Consider the following 24,768-nt stretch of genomic DNA (forward strand, 5'->3'; position numbering starts at 1 on the left):
TGCAATGTAGTCTTGAAATTTAGGCCCATTGGATCGATAACACACTAATTCACAATACATTTTATACCACAATCATAATGTTACCGAATAGGTAAACAGGTACCTTTCCTCTTAAAACAATTTAGTTTCTATACATGTATATACAAATAAAATTGGAAGCCATTTATTTCTTTGTATTATTGATGATTATCTAAAAAAGTATATTTTAAGACTAGCTATTCTTATCATACAGGGACCGTGATTTCATATTCAAATCCAATATAAATAGTCCTACATGTCAGAATGCATTATGCCTAATTATATTATTTCTACTTTTGATTAAAATTAATTTACTTTACCTAGCTCGCAATAAAAATGGTGTTGCAAGCAAATATCATTGAAAACAAATAGATGAAAAGAACATCGAGTATTAACAAGACAAAGAATAAATTTGAAATTTAAAAGCAGTGTGAAAGTAAGTATATCATATACTGTATTCTTTTTTAAGTAAAAGTAAGCATTTTGTATTTATTTATACGGATGATTTTAAGCACAGATTGGCACGATGTAATTTCTTCGGAGCAATTTGATTGACTATTTTGTGGGTGTCTCTAATAGTGTCATCTTATCACCTTGTTCCCAACAGGTCGTCTCTCCAATTTTCAATAACTCGTAATTTTGTCTTCCTGTTATATAAACAGGTCAGCTTGCCCTCTTGTCGAACACGTCGACTTGTCGAGTTCCAAAAACCTGTCATGCTGCCTTCTTGTCACACACAAGTAGACTTGTCAAGTTTCAACAACTCGTCATCTTGTCTTATATTCCAAAACAACTTGAGCTGATTTCCAAAGTTTTTACTACTCGTTATCTTGCCTTCATGTCCCAAATAAGTTGACTTGTCGAGTTCCAATAACTCGTCTTCTCGTCATTTAACACGGTTTCTCGTCTTCTTAACCTGTTAACTCGTCATCTGTTTGACACTTATAAAAGGTTCCGTAAGTTGCATTCTTTTGCATTAGGCAATATTTTGTATTGCCATACTGAGTTAAACAATAATACTGTATTACTTCTGTTACATTATGTTTTCCTGCACGATTGAACAGTTCATTCTAAAAACGCTGATGAATAGTCTCTGATCTACAAAATCATCTTCCCGTCTTTATTTGGTATCCTTGATTCGATATGAATACCACGTGATTTCGCTTTGGCCAGGTACTCATCCTGTTTATCATGTTGGTGTATATATCTCTCCAATTTCTCCCCAGACTGCGAGTAAAGATGAAAGTTGTGCTTCTCCGTGAGATTTTCGTAACCCTCCGCGATGTACCAGCGTTTCAATCCTATCTCGTTCTCGTCAAAATAGCCCGAGATCGAGCGGCAGCCGAGTGCGTACATTTTCTGTTCAGAAATTTGAGACGAAAAAATAAAGAAATACACTATAAAGGTGAAATGAATTTGAAATCAAAAGAGTGTACAGTATATCATCAAGGATAACAGAACGAAAACCTACATAAAGTGCAGGGGCCGCGGAAGTCACTATTTTCCAAAGCCATGTATAAAAATTTAAAATGACCATATCTATGATTGCGATTTTTTGCATGGTCAGTCCCCCCCCCCTTTGAAAACCGTTCCGCGGTCCCTGAAGTGGACTAAGTTTCGTGGTCTATACATGGTCTAGGGCTAAGGCGTCAGACTGTCTGTTATGGTCCGAGTTCGAATCTCAGCGCCGCGTATGTCTTTTTGAATGATATATGGGTACAGCTATTGACCGTTATGAACTCTGAGAAATAAGGTTCGACTCAGCAACTTGCCACATTTTTGGGAGTGAAAACTCAATGCGATTCTTTTTTATTCATACCAAACACTCTCTATCGGCCAGATAAGACTTTTCTATTAAATGACAAACTTCATTGAATATTTAATACTCATTGTACAAATTACCTAAAATTAAAATTGTAATTTTAAGGCTACTTATGTTTGAAATTAGTTACATTTGCTGTAAATATCATGCCACAATCTTTTTTTTATCATAGGCTGTATAATCTCTTCATGTCACATTCATTTTGTGACCCTGCGTAACTCATCAGTCCATCAAAATAATGGAGTTCGATACCAATTCGACGATTTTGTCAAAATTTACCGATTTACCATTCCCATTCGAAACTTGGTTGCAAACTTGGCAAACTCAGTGGTCTATTTAATGTAGTTACAGTACGGTGAAGAGAGAGATAGCGACTACATTTCTCAAACAAATTTTAAAAACCATCAAAGAACGCAAGGCACATGAAATTCGCAGTTACCCAACAAATTTTCTTTTACGACAAAGTTGAATTGACGAGTTTTCACGGTTGGAGAATTCACCACAGTATACCCATTATATTTAATTGACTGATTGATTCATTCATTCATTCATTTGTTCACGGTAAAAGCTCTATTATGCTACAAGGGTGTTTTACAAAAGGGCCGTGCTAACAGGCAAAAACACAAATCTTACACATGACAATAAGAAATATACATAATTATTACACAAAGATTGAAAATAGAATTACTGATACAATGAACAATAAATTTGGTACATTCGAGACATGAAAATATAACATTCGTTGAATTTCAAAGTTGCTTCGTGTTAACATTGATAAAAATAAACAAACAACAAAAATTATTTTGTAGCGAACTTATGTCTTTATGGAAAGTAAGTTATTTGAAATACATTATGAAACTGTACACCTTTTAATAAATTGTATCTATGTGCAATTCAGTCTTTGTCATTGCGATGCATGATTTAATAAATACCACACCATACCATCATATCTTTATTTGACATAAGGTATGTCGAACTGAAATATTAGTTACATTCAGTATGCAATATCATATAATCTAGGAAAATAATGGGGGAAAAATCATAGTAGGGCCTACGTACATATCTATGTGTATTTTAAACTCACCTTTGAAATTTCATGCAACAATATGGACCCGATTCCGAGATCTGAAGAATAAGGCAAAATGAAGACAAGAATTAACCATAAATCATTCTTGCGTTCTCATGGTCACTGTTTGGGGTTTATAGTTGATGAATACAGACAGGCTTTACTGGGGGCAAAATCGTCAATACTAAGCAGGGCTCGAATTAAGAATTTAAAGGGGCAAGGCCATTTTTTAGAAGGGCACTTAAGGGAAAAGGCAGGCAGTTTTCACTTTATGGGACATCCAAGGCCACCAAAAAAAGGGGATCAATAGGCGGTTTCAAACCGCCTCGATCACAAGAATCCCCGTTAAATTACGAGAACTTTTTAAGGCTAAAAAATACCCGTTAATTATTCCTGCATTCACACCGCCCCGAAACACATCCTTCGGGATAAGTTCCCGAAGTTACGAGCATGCGCAGGAGTGTGGTCTGATAAGCAGGCAAGGCGGGAGATTCAAAATCTCTAGCCCAGCAGCCACCCACGCCGCCGCGCCCAACGACACGCTGGGATAAAAGTTCCCGTAATTTGCTTTCACATCGCCAAAATACCTGCGACCTTGGAAAAATCCCCACGAAAGTTCTCGTAATTTCGCCAAGTACCTACTATTTAGCGGGTATTTTCTTTCGGGGAGATTACGCGTAGTTTGCTTTCACATTACCAAAATACCTGGTATTTTCTGATCGGGGTAAATTTCCCGATCAGAGAATACCTGGAACTGGCGAACTTCGAGGCGGTCTGAAACCACCTAATAATAAATGCACTTTTCAATGGGGCACATGCACTGGATTACCGCAGGGCACCAAGGCCACAGCAAAAAAGGGCAGTTATTTTGGCCTTAAGTCTACAAATATTTGAAAGGGCATCAAGGCCATTTCTGAGGGCATCTAAGGCCATGGCCTTGGATGGCCTTGGATTAATTCGAGCCCTGCTAAGTCTTAAAAACAATGAGACCTGGGGGCCGTTTCATAAAGCTGTCCGTAAGTTAAGAGCGACTTTAAGAACGACTACAAGAAGGGATCACCAGTCGTTCTTAAAGTCGCTCTTAACATACGAACGGCTTTATGAAACACCCACCTGACATCATTCTTCTCACGTTTTGATTGGTTGGGATTCTCAGGTGACCGACTGTTACCATGGTAACTTTTAGGCAATGACAACTTATTGTGCCGACTGCTGATACTTATGGCATTTTCGCAATCACTATATACGTAGACGCTTTTTATAACAAAGAGAATCTGTTGTCAAAGCCCTTCAATGACAAAACAGAATTTGTCGAAATTCGATGAATCAAAACAGCGGTGTCGATCGTCAGTGACTCTGGACAAAGCATAGCTGCAATTGTTCGTCCGGTACAAATCTTCGGACGATCTGCTGTCCCAGTCCACCAACTTTCGACAAACGCCTCTCAGCTCTCCAATGTGATTTGACTTGCATTTTACAAGGAATTATAGAAAACATCTGCGAAGTAATTGCGAAAGTATGTTTTTTTTATGAAATAGTCCCTAGATTCTGGACGATGCCAAATTTATTCAGTCTTCAACCATGCACGACAAGTTTAAAGCAGAAGATGGCGTTATCTCACAAACGAGGCTAGACCGTCGGATCTATGATTCCGGAATGAGTTTGATAACAAACACGACCCTCGATCAGCAGCTAAATAAAGATAACTTGCTTAAATATAGACAATGAATTCGGCGACATCCCGAGAAAGTGTTGAAAATATAAAAAGGTTTGATATTGTTTGATGCGAATGATTTTTTTTTTCGTTATATGGGGGATTTTTTTTTACATTTATAAAGATTACATTCTATTTTCCCCCGTAATTTTATAACTAATAGAAAACTGAGCACTTATAGAAACACATGTATTAAGCGCCTTACAAAAATAACAATAATGATTATAATTATTGATAATAAAAAAACACGTTTTCAATTTAGCAATTCGACCCCGCATTTAGGGTGACGTGAATTATGTTATATTTCATTTAAAAAAAACACAATCACTTTCATTGAACAAACATGTCTCTTTTCAATTTGTAATTTATTAAAGGGTAGACTTGGGAGATTCATTTTTTTTTCAATGAGCAGATTAACCGAATTGAATTGTTATCATTTCTTAAGCAATATGGAATTCTGGGCTCCGGTCCCATGCATAATTTTGTATCAATCTCGATGCGGAGTATAGTGTCTTGCGTGCCGCTCCTCCAATAAAATAGATTTCCGGCTGGTTAATATCCGAACATTGTCTGTTGCATTATAGTCGCATTTTGTCCTGTTAGTCTAACTGGTTGACATAATCCCTATCTAAACACATTCATCGGTTATAAAAGTTACTTTGAATATTCACGACCTTTCCTTATTTCCCATATTCCACTTCATTATACACACATTGAAGAGAAACTAGTCGCTTATGTAGTTGGGCATGGTGGCTGTTAAGAATCATTCGAATTTTGTTCAATAGATGTCGGCATATGCATGCTTTACCTCTTTAAATCATTTACAATTTTGATTTTTTTTGTTACAAGCGCGTAGGCTGATTTGAGCATGGAGATGTGGAGTTTAAGTGGTATGGGGGTGCACATCTTGTGAAGGTGGAACTAAAGTTTACAAATAGCTGTTGAAAGCAGAAGGGGTACAAATTTCGTTTTGCTTGCCAGTGTCGGAACTCCTCTATCTCAGCAGGAGGGTGCACGCCCACCCCCCCCTCCCCGACTCCCTTGGTTTTGATAAAACACTCAGTTTTAAAATGGCATAGCTTTAAAGCTTAATTATTCCCTATATTTTTCACTTGTTCAAAGGTTAGGCCTATACATGAAATGAATATTACATGGAATAAGTTAGAATATAATAATCATCCTGAAGTTCTGGGATATGGGGGAGGGCATGTTCATACCTAGAATACAAAATCCATAACATCCATAAAAATATATTCCCAGAAGGAAAAACCAGTTCCACTGGACCAGTTAGACCAGTATAATTTTAACTGGTAACTCTGGAAATTGGAACATTGGTATACTGGTCTAACTGGTCTTACTGGTCCAGTTAAAAATTAAACTGGTCTTGAAGTACTGGAATTTTATACTGGTCTTGTTTCTGGTGGTTGTTACTGGTCTCACTGGTCTTTATACTGGTCTTACTGGTCTTCGTACTGGTCTAACTGGTCCTCGTACTGGTCTTACTGGATCAGTTTATTACATGCATTTGGTTTGTTATATACCATGGCCAGTGAAATGTGATGGAAAAGATAGTTAGTAAATTAATCTTTCTGCTGTTATTTTGAATGTGATGTATGAAATTACACATTTTCATTGTGAATTAGTTCACACACTTATTTGGAAGGTTTTCAAACAACAATGAGTGCTATTGCAAGGATATTCCATTATAAATCCTGATTTTTCTTTAAAAAACAGGAAATATGCAAATGAGGTAAACCACGTGATCAGCATCATCAGAATTACTGGTATTACTGGTCTTGACCAGTTTAATTTCAAACATTGAATTACTTTAGACCAGTTGACTATATATCAGAGGAATACATCTTGCTTTGATCTTAATCATAATTAGAGGAAATAATTATTTTAATGTTAATATCAATACTTGATAATTATGATATTATAATAATAATTACAATATCAATAACAATAATAACAGTAATAAGAATGATTACAACAATGATCATAATAATAATAATTGTGATAATCATAAGAGCAATGATGATAACCATGATAAATGATAACGATAATAAGTTTCTCTGAATTGCAAGATTAATTTTTCATAATTTGTTAAATGATCTGACTTGAAAGTCATTATTTATTGGACCAGTAACCAGAATGCAATTGTTTGAACTGGTCCAGTTAAAAATGAATTGGTCCAGTAAACATTTACTGGAAACCAGTAAAAATCTACTGGAAACCATTAATTGGACCAGTAACACCAGTTTAATGAAAAACAATTTAACTGGTATTACTAATTGCTTCAACTGGAATGCAATTGTTGGAACTGGTCTCCAGTTGATTTTTACTGGTCCAGTTAAAAATCAACTGGCCCAGTAAAAATATAATGGAAACCAGTAAAAAAAATTACTGGTCTTACTGGTTTTTCCTTTTGGGTAATTGCTTCAACTGGAATGCAATTGTTGGAACTGGTCTCCAGCTGATTTTTACTGGTCCAGTTAAAAATCAACTGGCCCAGTAAAAATATAATGGAAACCAGTAAAATTATACTTGAAACCAGTAAAAAAAATTACTGGTCTTACTGGTTTTTCCTTTTGGGTTTGTTTACTCTATTTTGTAAATGGTAGTAATAGGATGTATTTTTTTTTCATAACTATTTTCTATCGAAATATTCTGTCTGATGAACAGTGTTCCAATTTTCATTTATATACTGGAATTCCATCAAGTGTTTGAAAGACTTAATCCAAAAGCGAACTCGTCAAACAAAATCAATCTGTTACAATTATTGTAATTTGTCTGTAATTTACGGTGGTGTAAAACGTGAATTGACAAAGATTAAATGTAAAAGTTACCTCGATACTGATGGTGAATGAAAATGTTCTCTCCTGCACCAGTTTTTCCTTCCCATGCACAGAAATGAAAGGAATAAAGACCATATCCAATGAGTGATGTCTGGCCGCTGTCACCGTGTACTTCTGCGAGGTCACAATAGCTTATCGGTCTCTCACCGAAAAAATCTCTTCGTATATCTGTAATAATAATAATAATTGTCATTAATATAGCGCTTTATCAATCTACGACTGTTCAAAGCGCTTCACAATTATTATTACCCGGTCACTGGATTCATAGCATTCCAAGCAGCCTGTTAGGCGCAAACTTGCTAAACCAACCACAATGACGGTTGTTTCCTACCGGTACCCAATTAGCACCTGGGTGAGAGTGGCAAAGTGTGGATTGACGCCTTGCCAAAGGGCGCTAGGCCATGGTGGGATTCGAACACACGACCCTCTGATAACAAGGCGAGAGTCAGAACCGCTACACCACGGCGCTTCCACTATCTGTTCAACAGAAATCGTCTCGTGCATGTCAGTGATGATCATATAAGAAGGCAGAAGGGGGGAATATCTTTTTAACACGTTGGTATCAATAATGCACGGATCATTTTCGTTTATATGATGCAATTAGATAAAAGAGCAATGTAGATAAAATTGCCTTGGTCTAGGGCCGTGCCGGGAATCAAACCCTGGACTTCCATGGTGTTGTTGGGAGCCTATAGACCACTCTGCCACGGCACCTCGCCTATTAATGAATTCACCGGTTATCGTATTGTAAAAAAGTTGATAACAATATATTTTTACAACGAAATTTATCGTTATTTAGATGCAAAACCAATTAATATTCCGGTGGGTTTGTAAAGGCGGGGTGGGGTCCAAGGGACTCGAAAGAGACATAAAATAGAAATTGATATATGTAGCCTACCGCATTGAGTGCGTTTTTTTAAATAAATCTTTGCGTCATAGAAAACCGCCATTTTTTCTATGAATTAACCTGAATGAATAACAGTCGTAGACCAATTAATAAACAAACAAATAAATGGATAAGCAAATGGAAAATGAATATCAATAATTTTAAAAAAATTATTCTCTTATCCGATCCAGAGCAACAAACAAAATGGAGAAGTTTCCAAACCTTCTTCCGTTATCTTGACCAGATCTAGACATCCTTCCCATTCAGCATGAGCGAGAAGCATCTTATAGATTGCATGGCAGTCGTCTATGGTAGATGACCGAAGGACGATCCCGACGGCTTCTTCGGGACTTAGCACCGGATCCTCTGAATGTAATGTTTAGAAATAAATCAGTCGAATAAACTGCACAGATTCATGGTCGTACGCAGCAAGGGGGCAGGGGTCAGTTGCCTCTCTCCCCTAGAAATGTTGAAAACCTACATTTTTTTACTAAAAATCTTACAAAATTCACCAAAATTATGCACGAAACCCTTCAATTTCATTTTACAAAAGGTAAAAGCATCCCACTTACAAGCTCGGTCGCTTCGCTTTCTTGATTTTGAGAGTTTACGCGTCCTGCCCCCCCCCCATAAAATATTATGCGTACGGCCATGTACACATTCCACTCCTTCCCTTGTACTGAGTTAAAGCCAAAGAAAGATGTCAATCTACTATTACTATTGTGATTCTTTATGAATCATAAAAATAAAAAGAATAAATGTAAACAAAAAAGGAATGGGTTTAATACATAAAGTAAATTGGGAAATAAACGGTAACTTTAAAGGATGGATGGGACGGAAGGGTGGTTTTCCTTGATATGCCTGAGGACTGTAACCAGGCAGGAACCACCATGACCATCACCTTCCGTTTGTACTTATCGAAGGTAGATAAAGGTCTGGTTTGGCTAGGAACTGGATCCATCGTAATAAAATGGCACTTCGGATTTCCGATGCTATATCGAAGGATACTTTAATCGAATACTTTACTTTGAATCGACGTACACTGGGATTCTAAAGTTTACACGGTGTGAGCGAACAAGTTGTTGAAAAATAATAGATGCCAACATTCCCTTTTTTTGTATTTCATGCTCCAAGCCAAGACTTCGTCAAACTAGTGGTTCGGAAACGTTGCCGATTGTTGACGGTTTTTTCGTTGTTGTTGCATTCCCCGAACAAACATTGACCATGCTGGCAAAGCTTTGAAAGTGAAGGCCTATTTTTTGGGCTTGTGAATTTTTTTCGTGAACGAAATTCCTTAATTTGGGTTAAAACCCATTTTTTCTGGAAAATGTGCCCCCTTTTGGAAAATCCTGCATCCGCCCCGGTTATAATCCTTCGAAATTGTTCGCATACCCCAAATATCAACGAAGATGGACAACAATTCACAATAATTCAGTGATCAACCCATATGCCATTGCTTTATAGCTGGATCCAATGTATTCCACTCTTTCACATACACATCACAATATCATTAAATTTGAATAGATACCGTACAAGGTAATATATTTTCTTAATTCAAATGTATATAGGTCTATTAGCAGGCTATACCATACCTGACGATCTCCTATGTTCCCTAAACCTCGGTCTCGACGTCTCATCTCTGTTGATTGCTGTCTTTCTACTCCAATTAGAGCGATGTCGGTATGATGATGTCGACAATGAACGCAGACATTGTTCAACCGCAGCGTTACGTCTCGACGTCGACGTCTTGATCATCATCGTCCTGGGAAGGTATCCATTCTGCAGCAGAGGTTGACAAGACCTCAAGGATACTCGAGATGCAAACATATTCTCTCTCCTTCTTTTCAAAGTTTTTTTTTCAGATTCAATATTCTTCGGAATTCCCTCTCGATCAGAAAAAGCAATGATCGCACCCTCTTCGATTTAGATGTGACCGATGCAAGTTACATAGCTACGCTTTCGCTCACTGTAGAGAGTTTGCTCAATTTTGTCAAGAGAACTTGTAGGACACGGCATTGAGATGTGTGAAACTGCAAGGTGATCAGATGGCGAATCCTGGCGCCTGATTGTTTGCCCGACACCGTCTGTTGGCTGCAACAATGATCCAAGTTCAGGTCAGCTTGTCAAAAGACACGTATCCGCGTGGGATTGATGCATGCACTCCCTGGACCTACCTAACCTAAATCAATGAGCTATTACGCACTATGAGATCCCCGGCCAAAATCTCTCCATACTCTCTCGTTATTAACTCATCAATGTCACGAATGGCCTCCAATTCGACTAATTTTCTACTTGGCCAAAATCACTCGTTTTTATCTCGTCAGGGTGAAAGGGGGTAGTTGTAAAAAAGTTGGAAAAAGGATATATTTGAGATTTTTCATACATCGTTGAGCCAATGGCGAAGGTCAGAGAACTTCAATTCCTCTCAAATTTTGACAACGGTCGTAAACCATTGCTGAATCACTAGAAACCGTCTCGATTTAATGTCCCTTTTTACGAGCGGCCGAAGGGCGCTCACTCCCCAGATAGGTCATCAAATAGTCTGTATATTCATACATTGGATTGGATATGATAATGGCATCGACCAACATGGCCAGCATGTAATCTTACCGAATTGCGTAATCTTACAGGAAATTGGTATTTGATGTATGGAATCTTACAAATTTCCTTGAATAAAACACCCTTTTCCCCCTTTTTAAACAGACCTGTTCTGTTAAATTGCAGAAAAATACTTGTTTTATGAATTTACAGAATGATTATTACGCAATTCGGTAAGATTACAGGTGTTCTCGAGACTCTGCTGCAGGAACTTCTTTTATTTTTTCTAACAGTGTTGGTATACATTAAATTGTCATCGCCATGAGAGTCATGTACAGACGCTGGCGCAAAAGCATATTGAAATTCCTCAGTTTATTTTTTCATTGGGTAACTCCCGCCACCACTTATGGCAGTTACACTATACGGGCGAAATTTTGAGTTATTGTATATCCTTGGTTTCGCCATGGACACATCCGTTGAGAATACACGCATGTATGTGAAAGAGGATAGAGAAAGGGAGAGATGCGTGATTGATTCAATCCATATGTTGGCATTTCATTGTAAGTTTGTGCTCCAACTCTTGGAGCTTGGAGTGTGGTAATATCTGTTAATAGCTCTATGGTAATATTGATAGAGAAAGTCATTAAACTTCTGTTTATTCTAGTGTAGATCTAAACACTTCGTTTTGTCCAATATAAAACAGATAGACAAACAATCAAAGTATAGACACACTGGCGTGAATGTAAGCGGTGGTGTCATACCCTGTCATCTTTGTGGAGGCGGATGATATTTTTTTACAAAAAAAGTCCTATCCCATACTGTAAGGCAATCAAGAGTGTATGATGAGATTACATTGATCAAATCAACCCGTTAATGACACATTACGTTTGGACAATATTTCCCATATAATTATCTTTGCAAAGTATCCAATATATATGGTGACTGCATCATTTTTGAATATAAGTTTAAAATCTGTCCTATAAATTTTTATTTTTATTTTAATCATCCTGCTATTTCCACGTATTTATATAAGCCTGTTGTGGCCTGTGGTGGATTATAATTATTTCATAAGGCATCCTAGATAATGACAACAACCAATTTGACCAGCAATAACTATTCTGAAATTAAATATGCAGTTTTTAAATTAGCAATTAAATGAAGCAAAGTGTAATAAATATAACACCAACGCCATTGTTTTTGTTTTGTTTAACTGACATTCCCTCCCGACTGGTCTGGACAAACAAGAGCGACTGAAATCTGGTCCAAATAGAAGGTCATTGGACTAGGTGAAGTACAGATGGCTAATCTATTTCCATTGCTCATTTACACGATTTCGAAAAAAAAATATGCAAAAATGAATAAAATATGAAATTTTATGTTTAGATAAACTTTGAACAAGAAAATTGACAAGTAAGCTTTTCTCCACATTGAGCATAGCCTCATGCCAATACATTTGATATAGATTCATTATTTTGTTCTTTTGGTGGCAGCACCAATAAGGCTTCTCTGTATTCTATGCCTTCTCCTCGTTTATAGTATTAAGCAAACATATTCGTTTTTATTCATTTTATCTATATTTTTAATTGCACACATTTTATCTCTCTTCTTTATCATTTACTATAATTGTGAATATAAATCATTTTTAAATCTCAATTCATTTTTCAATGGGTACTCCAATCTGAACAATATTTACATCTAAATGAATAGAGTATAATTCACAGAGCAAAATGCTGAAAATTTCATCAAAATCGGATTAGGAATAACGAAGTGATTGAATTTCAAGTTTTATCAATATTTTGTGAAAATAGTTATCTGCACGTTTAATATTCATTAGGTGGGCTGATGATGTCACATCCCCATTGTCTTTTTTTAAATGTTATTACATTAAATCAATACGTGTAAATGATGTGTTTCCCTTTTAATGAAATCAGTTGAAGCAATGAATATCTGATGCACTTAATATGTTGTCAATGCATTTTTTTTCAGTTCTTGCTTGAAAAAGAATGTATAAAGCTAATTTCATATAATTAAATACAAAAGAACAAGTGGAGATATGACTTCACCTTGCTCACTGAATATTCATAAAGACATGCCTAGAACTGTTTCACCAAAATAATTCAAATCTTTAAAATGCCGAAACTATTCCTTATCCCATTCGGATCCAATGTATTGTTTGCCTGATTTTTATTTATCTCTTTAAATTATATTATTTTCAGCCCGGCTGGAGTACCCCTTTAATTGAATTGAATAAGTGGCATAATGAGCCATTTTTTTGTAAGGGCTGGATATTATACTATAGTAAAGTATTTATTTTCCGTATATTAAAAAAATGCAAAACGGATGGATAGCCCATTTTCAGTTTAGTCTACATGACTATACTGTTCTTTCATGGGTCCATATATACAAAGAAAAAAGTAAACACATATGGAACATAGACGGTAAATCAAACAGAATAACAAAAGTGACATGACATATGTTGTTCTAAGAAAAGATCATAAAATTAAATAGTTTGGCAAGAATTTACACTAAATATTTTATAAAATTGAATGAATTAGGCTGATACCACGTTATTGAAAAGGCTTTCACAAGGAGCAAGGAATAATAAAATAGGTACAATGATTCAAAATGAATATGTAATTATTGGAAACTGTCATCATAACACACAATTCTGGTGCACGCATACAATTTTAAGAGGACAAACAATATAAGAGTGTAAAAATATTGAAAGGAATTCAGGATAAAACTACAGATTGCATTGAGACAACATCAATATAAATATATAAAAACATGTATATACACTAATTGGAATCATATGAGGGGTAAAAAATAAAAAGTGAAAAGGATCATGGCTTATTAGACAACATTTATGAAAAGTTGTCAGCGTGCAAGCAAAAATTCTGACATAAGTATTATGATAAATTTTGACATATTCAGAAAATGTATTTCACCTTTCTCTCTTTTCAATTTCTTTTTTTCTTGGTCGTGATTTTTTTAGTCAGGAGCAAGCGCCCCAAGGCCAAGTTCTCCATATGCACGCCACTGAGTTGAATAAAGTTTATGTTGACTCCCCCCCCCCCCCCCCCCGCCTTCATGGAAAAGGGACCAACGCTCAAAAACATCAAAATGATGAATCCTCCTGATATCATACTGCTCGCGCATATTCATTCATTCATTCATTCAATTGTATTTACTCTTATTTACAATGGCAATTTACAGGATTTATTAGGCAACAGGCCTAATAAACGAGCTGCTTTAATTTATGAGACGCCAATCATGTGAAAATTACATTATTATGTTGACGTATGTTTCGAAAACATATATTGTATGTGGTTATAATATTAAAATTTACTTTTCCTTCGGGACGAATACAATTTATAGGGAAAAGGTATACTCACAAACATCCACGTGTTCTGCTGGTCATTCATGCTACTGGTGGACAATTCGTCGCCATGATATATATCACAATATTAATGTACAGAAGCCTGCGCGAAAGCATATTCCCTCAGAGTTTCCCAGTGAGATAGTTCCCGCCACCACTGACAGTCACGTTACGCGCGAAAGTTATATCCGCGCATTCCGGGGTTATATCCCTGGGTGAACCCAGCTGGGTTCACCGTATAAAATACACACATACATGTGTTTAGAGGATGGAGAGCCAGAGAGAGAGAAAGCATGATGGATTGTTCAATGAAAATATTAATCCATATACTGTTCACATTATTGTAAGTTTGTGCCAGATGATCCAACCATCTTGGAGGATGGCAATATCCATATAGAGGAAAGTCATTCGTCTATAGATCTGGACGTCTTTATTTTGTCCAATATATGGTCCACGGTATGACCATAGACCAATAAATCATAATACAAATGTTCATTTCATCTACTTCAGACCTTGTAGTTTGAGCTAGGGGTTAAACCCTTGACCCATGGAGCTATTAGCCCCATTCTCAACCACTGCCAGGAGGACTGGACATGACTTGTGTCATGCAGAACATGGATATATAACTTCCACATCCAAGTAGGCAATATATGCAAGCATTGCCCGCCAGTAATAGTATTTTCATTAGAGATAATCAATACGCACCTTGTGAAGAGAAATGTACTTAAAAGAAAAAATATTAATTGATTAATGTTCAAATAATAACGCGTGAATTCATAATTTAATGCACTCAAAATGTTTTATTTTGCCTATTATTTTGCATTCTAAAAACGAAAAGTTCCTCTGCGGTCTTTTCGCTTTTGCAGTCAATCATGATATAATATTTTTTTGTTTCTATTTCATTTTATCTCGATTTTTAAGTATACATATTTTTTTTTATTTATTGTGAATATCAATCATTTCAGATTCTCATTATTCATATGTTACTGTGTACATAATATTGTGCACAATTAAGTCTATGACCGCAATCATGTTTCTTATTATCATTAACGGCTCCGTATATGAACTGTATGATTTCATTAACTTTAATAATATAACTTTGATCATGAACCGAACCATCCTGACATTCACTGGCGTGGATGTTAGCGGTGTGTGTGGAAGCGAGTGACATATTCTATTCTTCTTTTTTTTAATACTTCAAAACAGTTAAGTGTATATATATGATCAATGTCATTAATGAAACACTTATACGATAGGACAACAACATTTCCGACATATCTCTACAATTTTATTCATTTTATAGGGTAATTACATCATCTCTGCATAGTTTTAAAGATTGTTCAAACTCTGTCCTTTTCGCAATATTTTCCTTTTCATTTTAATCATCGTGATATTTCCAAGTTTTTTGTTTGAAGTTGTGGCCTGTAATGGCATAATCATTTCATAAGACATCCCTATACCCGATAACCATCGTCTAAATATCTCACCTCTAAAAAGTTAGGAAACTAGTTTTCATTTCAATTTTAGTTTTATTTTATTGTTTACATGGAAATTTGTTCTGCTCATTATATTAACATTTGTAATAATTACCTAATACTTAAATGATTCGACTTCAAAGAGCAATTTGTTTTTGTTTTTTATCCTTATTTGCCAACTGTGATGTAACAACTAATTTATATTTCGTTTTCCTATTCTTATTAGAGTTCAAGTCCACCTCAGAGCAATGTTGATTTGAATCAATAGAGAAAGATCAGACAAGCACAATGCTGAAAATGTTATCAAAATCTGATGTAAAATAAGAAAGTAATGACATTTCAAAGTTTCGCTTATTTTTAACAAAATAGTTATATGAACGAGCCAGTTACATCCAAATGAGAGAGTCGATGATGTCACTCACCCACTATTTATTTATTTTGTTTTATTGTTTGAATTATACAATATTTCACTTTTTACGAATTTGACGATTAGGACCTCCTTACCTGACGCACACAATGTTAAAATAATGGAACTCCACGTGTTCAGGTAGGAATAAAACTTCATTCACATGACAATGATGAGAAAATAAAAAATATTTCATATTTCATATAACAAAATACAAAAGAAATAGTGAGTGAGTGATGTAATCAGTTCTTTATTTGCTTACCGACCGAGATGTGCATATAGGCCTAACTGATTTGTAAAATGAAGCGTAACTTTAAAATGTCATAACTTTCTTATTACATCCGATTTTGATCAAATATTCAGTGTTATGTTTGTTGAATTTTTTCTCTTTTTATTCAAATCAAGTTTTTGTTGGGGTGGACTTGTCCTTTAAGTTTTCGTTCTTCTTGCACTTACTTTCTTCTGTAATAATATGCACATTACTTTCTAAGCAATCTTCAAGGCTCACTCACTACGCTCGCTTACATACCCCTTGAACGACGTTTTAGATACTATTCTGCCTTTAGCTGCTAAAGATCTAATTTCCATAGCAATAGCCATCTGGAAAAAAAATCGAGAGAGGCCTTATCTGTTCACACGATATTAAATTCAGAAATGGTAGTATTATTGTTCACGGAGCCCCATATGCGTGTGATAAATACTGTAAACTACACATTACTTGAAATATGGTTTGGACAACATAGTTCTGTCCTTTGATGTAGTAATAATTGAAAACTGTTTCACTCGCCTAGTTCCCACATTGATTTATATCATTTACGCCATCAAATAAATAAAGGCACAATCTATCTGGGTCGAGGGGGGGGGGGAACTTTCCATCTCCTGCGATCAAACGAAGTAGGGAAACTCTTTCATGAAATTTGTAGACGTGTTTCGTAAACAATAAAATCTTGCTAGAAGTCAGTGCTAACAATAATGGAACCCCGCCTTGACCCCCTGACCCATGGTCTGCACGCTTTATGGTAGGTCTAGTATTAATAGCTCTATGGTCTGAGGCATTTATACTTTCTGGCAGGAGACGATTTTTTTACATGCTATACATGCATGGAGGGAAGGAGAGGGGGTGCAAATGGAGCTTCAAAGCTTACCACTTAATATTATACATCTCTTTCGGAACATAGCCCCTTGATTGTTATACCAGTGAGAAGAAAACAAAATAAAAAGAAAGTTGCATAACATACGAGAGAGGCAAAATAATTTTTCTATTAAAAAAATACTCCCTGCTAACATAAATAATTGTTTATAGCCTAAATGATTCGTAAAAAATATTTTTAGCCAACACGCCAAAAAAAGCAAATAAATTGTAATAACATTTGATGCAAATTTTATTAACATTACATCCAATAAAATCTTAGCGTTCAAAGTAGTGGTAATGAAATCGAAATTCTATCTTGTTCGAGCCTTTGTGTACGAGAACAAATTTATTTTGATAATGAAATTCATCCCTATAACCTCTAAATTATTGATTGTCCTACATAGTAAAAAAAATGTATACAATGCTGTTTACTATACGAACCTTACAGTAATTGTGTAAAATGATCAAACAAGGGTTAGTGTTTTACTCTTAAGCAACAAAGTTTAATTTTCAATATCTTATCTTCAATAAATTAAACAGGATTGTTTAAATGGTTAAACAAATACTGCAAGGTTCATATAGTAAACAGCGTTGCATAAAGTCTTAAAACATACCCTTGTTTACTTTTGATAAATTTTCAATTTGATAATGTTCTAATAGCGTCCCTTTTCCTTTTGCACAAGTTTTCCTACTACATGTATAAAGATTCTGGAAACACACATTTTAAATTACTAAATATTATATCGAGCCTCGAGGAAAACGAGGCTGTTGCTAAAATCAAATGATAAGCTATGTACATTAGTTTCGTGTCAAAGCTTTGTGAGTGCAGTGAGTGCCATTTCGGGAAAAAAATGTGCCCTTAACCCTCCCCCTTTTCAACTTCGCTCCACCACCCCTGGAATTCTGTGAGCTCTTATTAAGCCATACGGGCCAAATATGACTTTCCTTGTCTGATGACAGTTCACCGTTGATTTCCTTCAATTTAAAGGTACACATATGCAAAATGTTAGGAAAAATACTGTCCACACAAAAATTGATTTGAAATTTTTATCCAACTCTGGGTAGTTTTCAAACAAAGCACACATTATTGGTTTAAAACTACCCAGAATTTGATAAAGTTTTAACCAATTGTTGTGTGGACTGTATGTTGCCAAACAGTTTTGAGAGTGGGTTTTACAACACTTCTCAAACGCATGGTTTGACCGATGTAGATTACTGAAATTAAATTGTTAAATGCTGTAATTTGAATTAAATCATCTTGATCCATATCCCGTTATTGTATACCAATGCAGATTTTCTCTTGAATATGATCGACTGTATTTTGTTTAAATAATAATAATAACACATTGATATAAAGTCATTTTATATATACATGTACTATTTAATTTGTATTCAACTTTGATCCTGCCTCATTTAAACTATGGTATAACAGCATGGGGGAATTGTGCTGACTGCCTCCTGAACAGAATTTTACTTTTGCAGAAAAAGGCTATTCGTATTATTTGTCATGCTGATTTTCGTTCACACACTGACGAACTTTTCTATAAATATAATATTTTAAAGATTGGTGACTTGTATACAATCTCGGAAAACTCATGTATAGTTTAGATAAAAATGAACTTCCAAATATTTTTTATTCCATGTTTACTAAAAATGTCGATATTCATCATTATCCTACTAGGTCTGCCGGGCTCTTTCATCCACCAAGAGCTAGAACAATCCTCTTGAATAAAACATTTATTTTTACAGGTATCAAACTATGGAACTCCCTTATAGAATCATTACGTAACAAACCAACACATTTAAGTTTCGGTCGAGGGTTGAAGAAAATTTTTATCCTTCAGTATAAACCCCAGAACTCAAACATTTCTGTGTAAGCAGCTACCACCTCTTTTGTTCTTCTTCCCTTCTTATTTTCTTCCTTCTTATCTTTCTCCCTCTCCTCTCACATTTCTTTTTTCTCTCTCTCTTCCTGTCATCTTTATGTCTAGTTCTATTGCTTTTATAATCTTTCTGTCCGTCTATGTTTTGTAGTGTGTTTTGTTATGTTTCTTTTCCTTTTTTCTGCTGTCTTGTCCTGTTCTGTTTTGTTTTTTGTTTGTGTGTGTGCCGTTTTTGTTTTTGTCTTTGTTTTGTTTTTAGTATTCGTCCTCTCTTGTCCAAGTGATTGTCTGTTCAAACACTCCTGAACTTAGGTTTTTTTATTTATACAGCAGGGGCACGATATAACATTTTTTTCTGTTAATTGTAACTTATTTAGTAAACATAAAAAGCTTGACCCCACTGGTATTCTTTTTCATTGTACAAACCTTTTTAATTTACGAATTGAATTTCATCGATCAAATATATACTTTAACTATTTATTGCAGGGAACCCATACTAACAAGCTTTGCTTAAGCTTTGCTTTCCAGTGGGTTCCCTTTTTTCATTTCTGTATATGATATTTTTGTGTTATGCTTTACATTGTAACTTTTGTTAAATTTGGAATGAAAAAGAATAAATGCAATCAATCAATCATTTTTCGGTGCTCTTCCCACCAATTATTACCACTGCAACTTGGCTGTTATAGAGCTGTGGGATAACTTTGTATTCTTGATATTAAACAGATCATACTGGTGGAATTTTTTTTTAAATATATCTTACCAACCACAAACAAATACAAATTTCACAAATACAAATTCAATTTAAAAGGCTTCGGTTCATAAATAACTCCATCTGTATGGTGATGTGTTGTTCTAATAGGGAATACACGACTATGTTTGTGTTCTCTTTAATCCGTTTCAATTATGCAAATTAACTTTTAATGGATGTCATGTAAATTGTATAATATCCAGTTATCTCTATAATTCATATAAACAATCTTCACTTGATTTTTCTGTAAAATGTGCAAAGAATTCTAAATCATGTCAAGCCTGGCAATTCCAGCCTGCTGCTTCTACGGCTACGCCTGACACATCCCGCCTTGAGTTCCGGGGGAATTACAGTCCGGGTCGGGCATCATTCCTGCTGGATATTTTGAAAGATTTTATGCCATACGTAATATTTATGTTTTCTCCTTGTTTTCGATAAGATCCGTATAATTGTCCCGTTAACAATATAATCAAATGTCATTTCAACAGAGTTTTCGTTAAATTTGCTCCTCTGAAATTACATGCAACATGTTTGGGCCTATAAAATGAGGTCATTTTGAAAGCTGTAAAGAAAATCAACCTTTCTTCATGCAGCTTCTTAATCAAAGCACTCGCTATTCGATAAAAAGAAATTTTACAAGGCTGATTTTTTTATGCTGACTAATTAGACATATCAATAATTTATTTCATTATTTGCATGATTTTATTTGCATTTGATGATTTTTAAACAAATATTTCTGTTTTGAAATTTTACGCCCTCTATGGTTGAACATTGATTCAGTATGAATATTATAGAATTATTGTAACAGTTTTCTTTCTTAAAATAGTTTAAAAGTAACATGATTTTATACCAAAATACAATGATATTATAGTGCATTCCTTTCCCATCTTTTTAAGACTGGATTCAATGTATAAAAACTTCTGAAATATGGTCATTTTGTGATGTTTGAAGTCAAAAGGCCTACTTTTTTCCATTACATTATGCATGTACTGGTAAAAGGGCGAATGGGATGTTTTTCCTTGTCTGATTATACTTCACTGTTGCTTTCTTTAAATTTACAGGTTCACACATGTACTGTAGTATAAACTTCTCAAACACACCCATGCATCAAACCAAAGTTTGACAGACTTCCCAAATGAAATTGTAAAATGCTATCATTATTTTGAATAAAAGTTAATAATCTTGATCCATATCCCCGTTATGGCATCGACCAGATCTTCTTTTGAATAGGACTGTATTTTTTATAATAATAACTAAAAATACACTCTTAAACTGTTGGGTAACAAACTGTCCACACAACAATTATTAAAAAAAATCAAATTCTGGGTAATTTTCAACCAGTACTGTAGTTTCACCCAAAGCACACATTATTGGTTTAAAACTACACAAAATTGATTTTTTTTAAACCAATTATCGTTGTGTGGACAGCATGTTGCCAAACATTCTAGGAGTGTGGGAAACATTCTAAATATCATATATTGCCAACCACCAACTATGTTTGACAACTGTTCGCTATTCAGGAACACCTTTCACAAATACAAATTTAATTTAAAAGACTTTGGTTCATTTAAAATAACTCCATCTGTATGACTGAATCTCTGATATATCGAGATCTTACATCAATACATTAATATATTATATACATTATATAGACATCTGCTTTATTTCTTAGATAGCCCTTAGCCTACACTTTGAGAACCACCTAAATGGAAGGGTCATGGTGATGTGTTGTTCTGATAGGGAATTACACGACTATGTTTGTGTTCTCTTGAATCTGTTTCAATGAATATGCAAATTAACTTTTAATGGATGTCATGTAAATTGTATAATATCCAGTTATCTCTATAATTCATATAAACAATCTTCACTTGATTTTTCTGTAAAATGTGCAAAGAATTCTAAATCATGTCAAGCCTGGCAATTCCAGCCTGCTGCTTCTACGGCTACGCCTGACACATCCCGCCTTGAGTTCCGGGGGAATTACAGTCCGGGTCGGGCATCATTCCTGCTGGATATTTTGAAAGATTTTATGCCATACGTAATATTTATGTTTTCTCCTTGTTTTCGATAAGATCCGTATGATTGTCCCGTTTAACAATATAATCAAATGTCATTTCAACAGGGTTTTCGTTAAATTTGCTCCTCTGAAATTACATGCAACATATCCAGGCCTGTATGAAAATGAGGTTATTTGAAAGCTGTAAGAAAATTAACCTTTCTCCAGCTTCTTATAACAAAGTATTCGCTATTCGATAAAAACAAATCGTGCAAGGTTGATTTGTTATTCTTATTGATTAGACAAATCAATAAATTATTTCATAATTTGTATGATTTTATTTGCATTTACTGATTTTTAAACAAATATGTCTGTTTTGAAATTTTACACATTCTATGGTTAAACATTGATTCAGTATGAATAAAATTGAAAGTAATATGCCTTTATACCATAATGCAATGATATTATAGTGTATTCCTTTTCCATCTTTTTAAGACCGAATACAATATATAAGAACTTCTGAAATATGGTCATTTTGTGATGTTTGAAGTCAAAGGCCTATACATTTTTCATTATAATTATGCATGTACTGGTAAAAGAGCGAATATGATGTTTTTCCTTGTCTAATTATACTTCACTAGTGCCTTCGTTCAATTTACAAGTTCACACATGTATATACACTTCTCAAACACGTAAAATGCATGCATTCAATCCAAAGTTTGACAGACTTCCCAAATGAAATTGTAAATTGCTATAATTTGAATAAAAGTTAATAATCTTGATCCATATCCCCATTATACAGCAGTATCAACCATATCTTCTTTTGAATAAGACTGTATTTTTTGTAATAATAACTAAAAATACGCTCGTAAAATGTTGGGTAACAAACTGTCCACACAATTGGCCAACAATAGTTTTCAACCGGTACTGTAGTTTTCACCCCAAAACTACACAATATTTAATACAGTTTTAACCAATTGTTGTGTTGCCAAACATTTTAGGAGTGTGGGAAACATTCTAGAATAACATGTCTTGCCAACCACCAACAATGTTTGCCGACTGTTTGCTATTCAGGCCCACCTTTCGCAAATTTGAATTCATTTAAAAGGCTTTCCGTTCAATTGAAATAACACCATCTGTATGACTGAATCTCTGAATTTATCGAGATCTACACATCCATCTCCTGTCTGTTTTGAAGTTTTTTAACCAAGTTATATAGAGGTTATTTCCAAGCCTCGCCTACACTCTAAATTACAGGGATTTAAAATAAGTCCACATGGACTGTAGTTAGGGACCAATCGAATTCCGGATTTAGTTTGAATCCTTAAGATTCATTTCTAAATCTCGAAAGATTTAAATTTAAATCATTTGAGATTTAAATTTAAATCATTTGAGATTTAAATTTAAGTCTTTGTGATTAAAACTAAGTCCAAAAATCGATTGGTCCCTAACTACAGTCCATCTGGACTTAATATTTTAAATCCCTGTAATTTAGAGTGTACATGGAAAAGTAAAAGTCCCGCATCTAGCTTGCAGCATGTATATGCCTTTCATAATCATGTTGAGCTCTTTTTTCTTCGTACTCGAGTTATATAAAGAATATCAAAACTAGAGCAGGTTAAAGTTTCAGAAAAAGTTCTAAAATTCAGAGCTTCAACGCCATTCGCGGGAAGGAGTATTTGCTCCCTTTGCACATTTTACAGACAGATCAAGTGAATGTTATTTATATGAATCACTGAGATATAAACTGGATACAATTTGCATAACATCCATTAAAAGTTAAATTTTTTTGCGTATTTGAAACGGATTAAAGAAAAAAGTGAACACAGTCGTTCACCCAAAGCACACATTATTGGTTTAAAACTACACAAAATTGAAAAAAAAAGTTTTAACCAGTTATTGTTGTGTGGACAGCATGTTGCCAAACATTTTAGGATTGTGGGAAACATTCTATATATCATATCTTGCCAACAACCAACAATGTTTGACAACTGTTTGCTATTCAGGCCCACCTTTCACAAATGTGAATTCATTTAAAAGGCTTTCGGTTCAATAATTAAAATAACTCCAAGCATCTGCATGATCTGTATATCACTGAATCTCTGAATTTATCGAGATCTTACATTTGAGAAACCCTATACGTTTGGAAGTGTGTCACGGTGATGTGTTGTTCTGATAGGGAATTACACGACTTTGATTGTTTCCTATTTTAATCCGTTTCAAATATGCAAATTAACTTTTAATGGATGTCATGCAAATTGCATAATATCCAGTTATCTCTGTAATTCATGTAGATAATCTTCACTTGATCTGTCTGTAAAATGTGCAGTGGGAGCAAATACTCCTTCCCGCGAATGGCGTTGAAGCTCTGAATTTTAGAACTTTCTCTGAAACTCTAACCTGCTCTATAGTTTTGATATTTTTATAAATTTATAACTCGATTACGAAGAAAAAAAAGAGCTCAACATAATAATGAACGGCATGATGCAAGCTAGATGCTGGACTTTTACTTTTCCATGCAGGCGAGGCATGGAAACCTCTGTAACTATAATTAAAACACTATTCAAAACAGACAGGAGATGGATGTGCAGCGATATAAAAAGTTTCATCACATATACATTTTCATGTAGCATGACACGAATTAAATGCCTCCGCCCCTGTGAGCAGATACTTTGCTCAAAAATTGCTTGCTGAAAAGCGGAAGAAATAGTATTTTGGAACTCGGGGAGTGACGGAAGTGTTAATCCGCTCCGAACAGAAGAGCCGAAATTTTGTGTATTTATGTGCAATGAAAAAAATACTTTTCATACCCTTACATCGTGTATACTTTACAATTTCTGGCAAGAT

General features: G+C 34.8%; 1 protein-coding gene across 1 annotated transcript; it reads right to left on the reverse strand.

The window, feature by feature from the left end:
• Positions 1-595: 595 nt before the first annotated feature.
• On the reverse strand, positions 596-10,558 carry LOC121423011 (thialysine N-epsilon-acetyltransferase-like). Its single transcript, XM_041618281.1, has 5 exons — positions 9,957-10,558; positions 8,587-8,730; positions 7,470-7,646; positions 2,925-2,965; positions 596-1,377 (listed from the first exon to the last, which is right to left on the reverse strand). Exons 1-5 carry the CDS (start codon positions 10,189-10,191, stop codon positions 1,117-1,119), a joined length of 858 nt encoding a protein of 285 aa, XP_041474215.1. The 5' UTR covers positions 10,192-10,558; the 3' UTR covers positions 596-1,116.
• Positions 10,559-24,768: the final 14,210 nt, after the last annotated feature.

The sequence above is a fragment of the Lytechinus variegatus genome, chromosome 10 (genome assembly GCF_018143015.1).
Source record: "Lytechinus variegatus isolate NC3 chromosome 10, Lvar_3.0, whole genome shotgun sequence".
NCBI lineage: Eukaryota > Metazoa > Echinodermata > Echinoidea > Temnopleuroida > Toxopneustidae > Lytechinus > Lytechinus variegatus.

Coding starts and splice junctions, on each gene's coding strand:
- LOC121423011 (XM_041618281.1), bottom strand. CDS start 10,191: ATGTTTGCATCTCGAGTATCCTTGAGGTCTTGTCAACCTCTGCTGCAG. Junction 2,966..7,469: donor CATTCACCATCAGTATCGAG/GTAACTTTTACA, acceptor CTTATTCTTCAG/ATCTCGGAATCGGGTCCATA. Junction 1,378..2,924: donor TGTTGCATGAAATTTCAAAG/GTGAGTTTAAAA, acceptor ATTTCTGAACAG/AAAATGTACGCACTCGGCTG.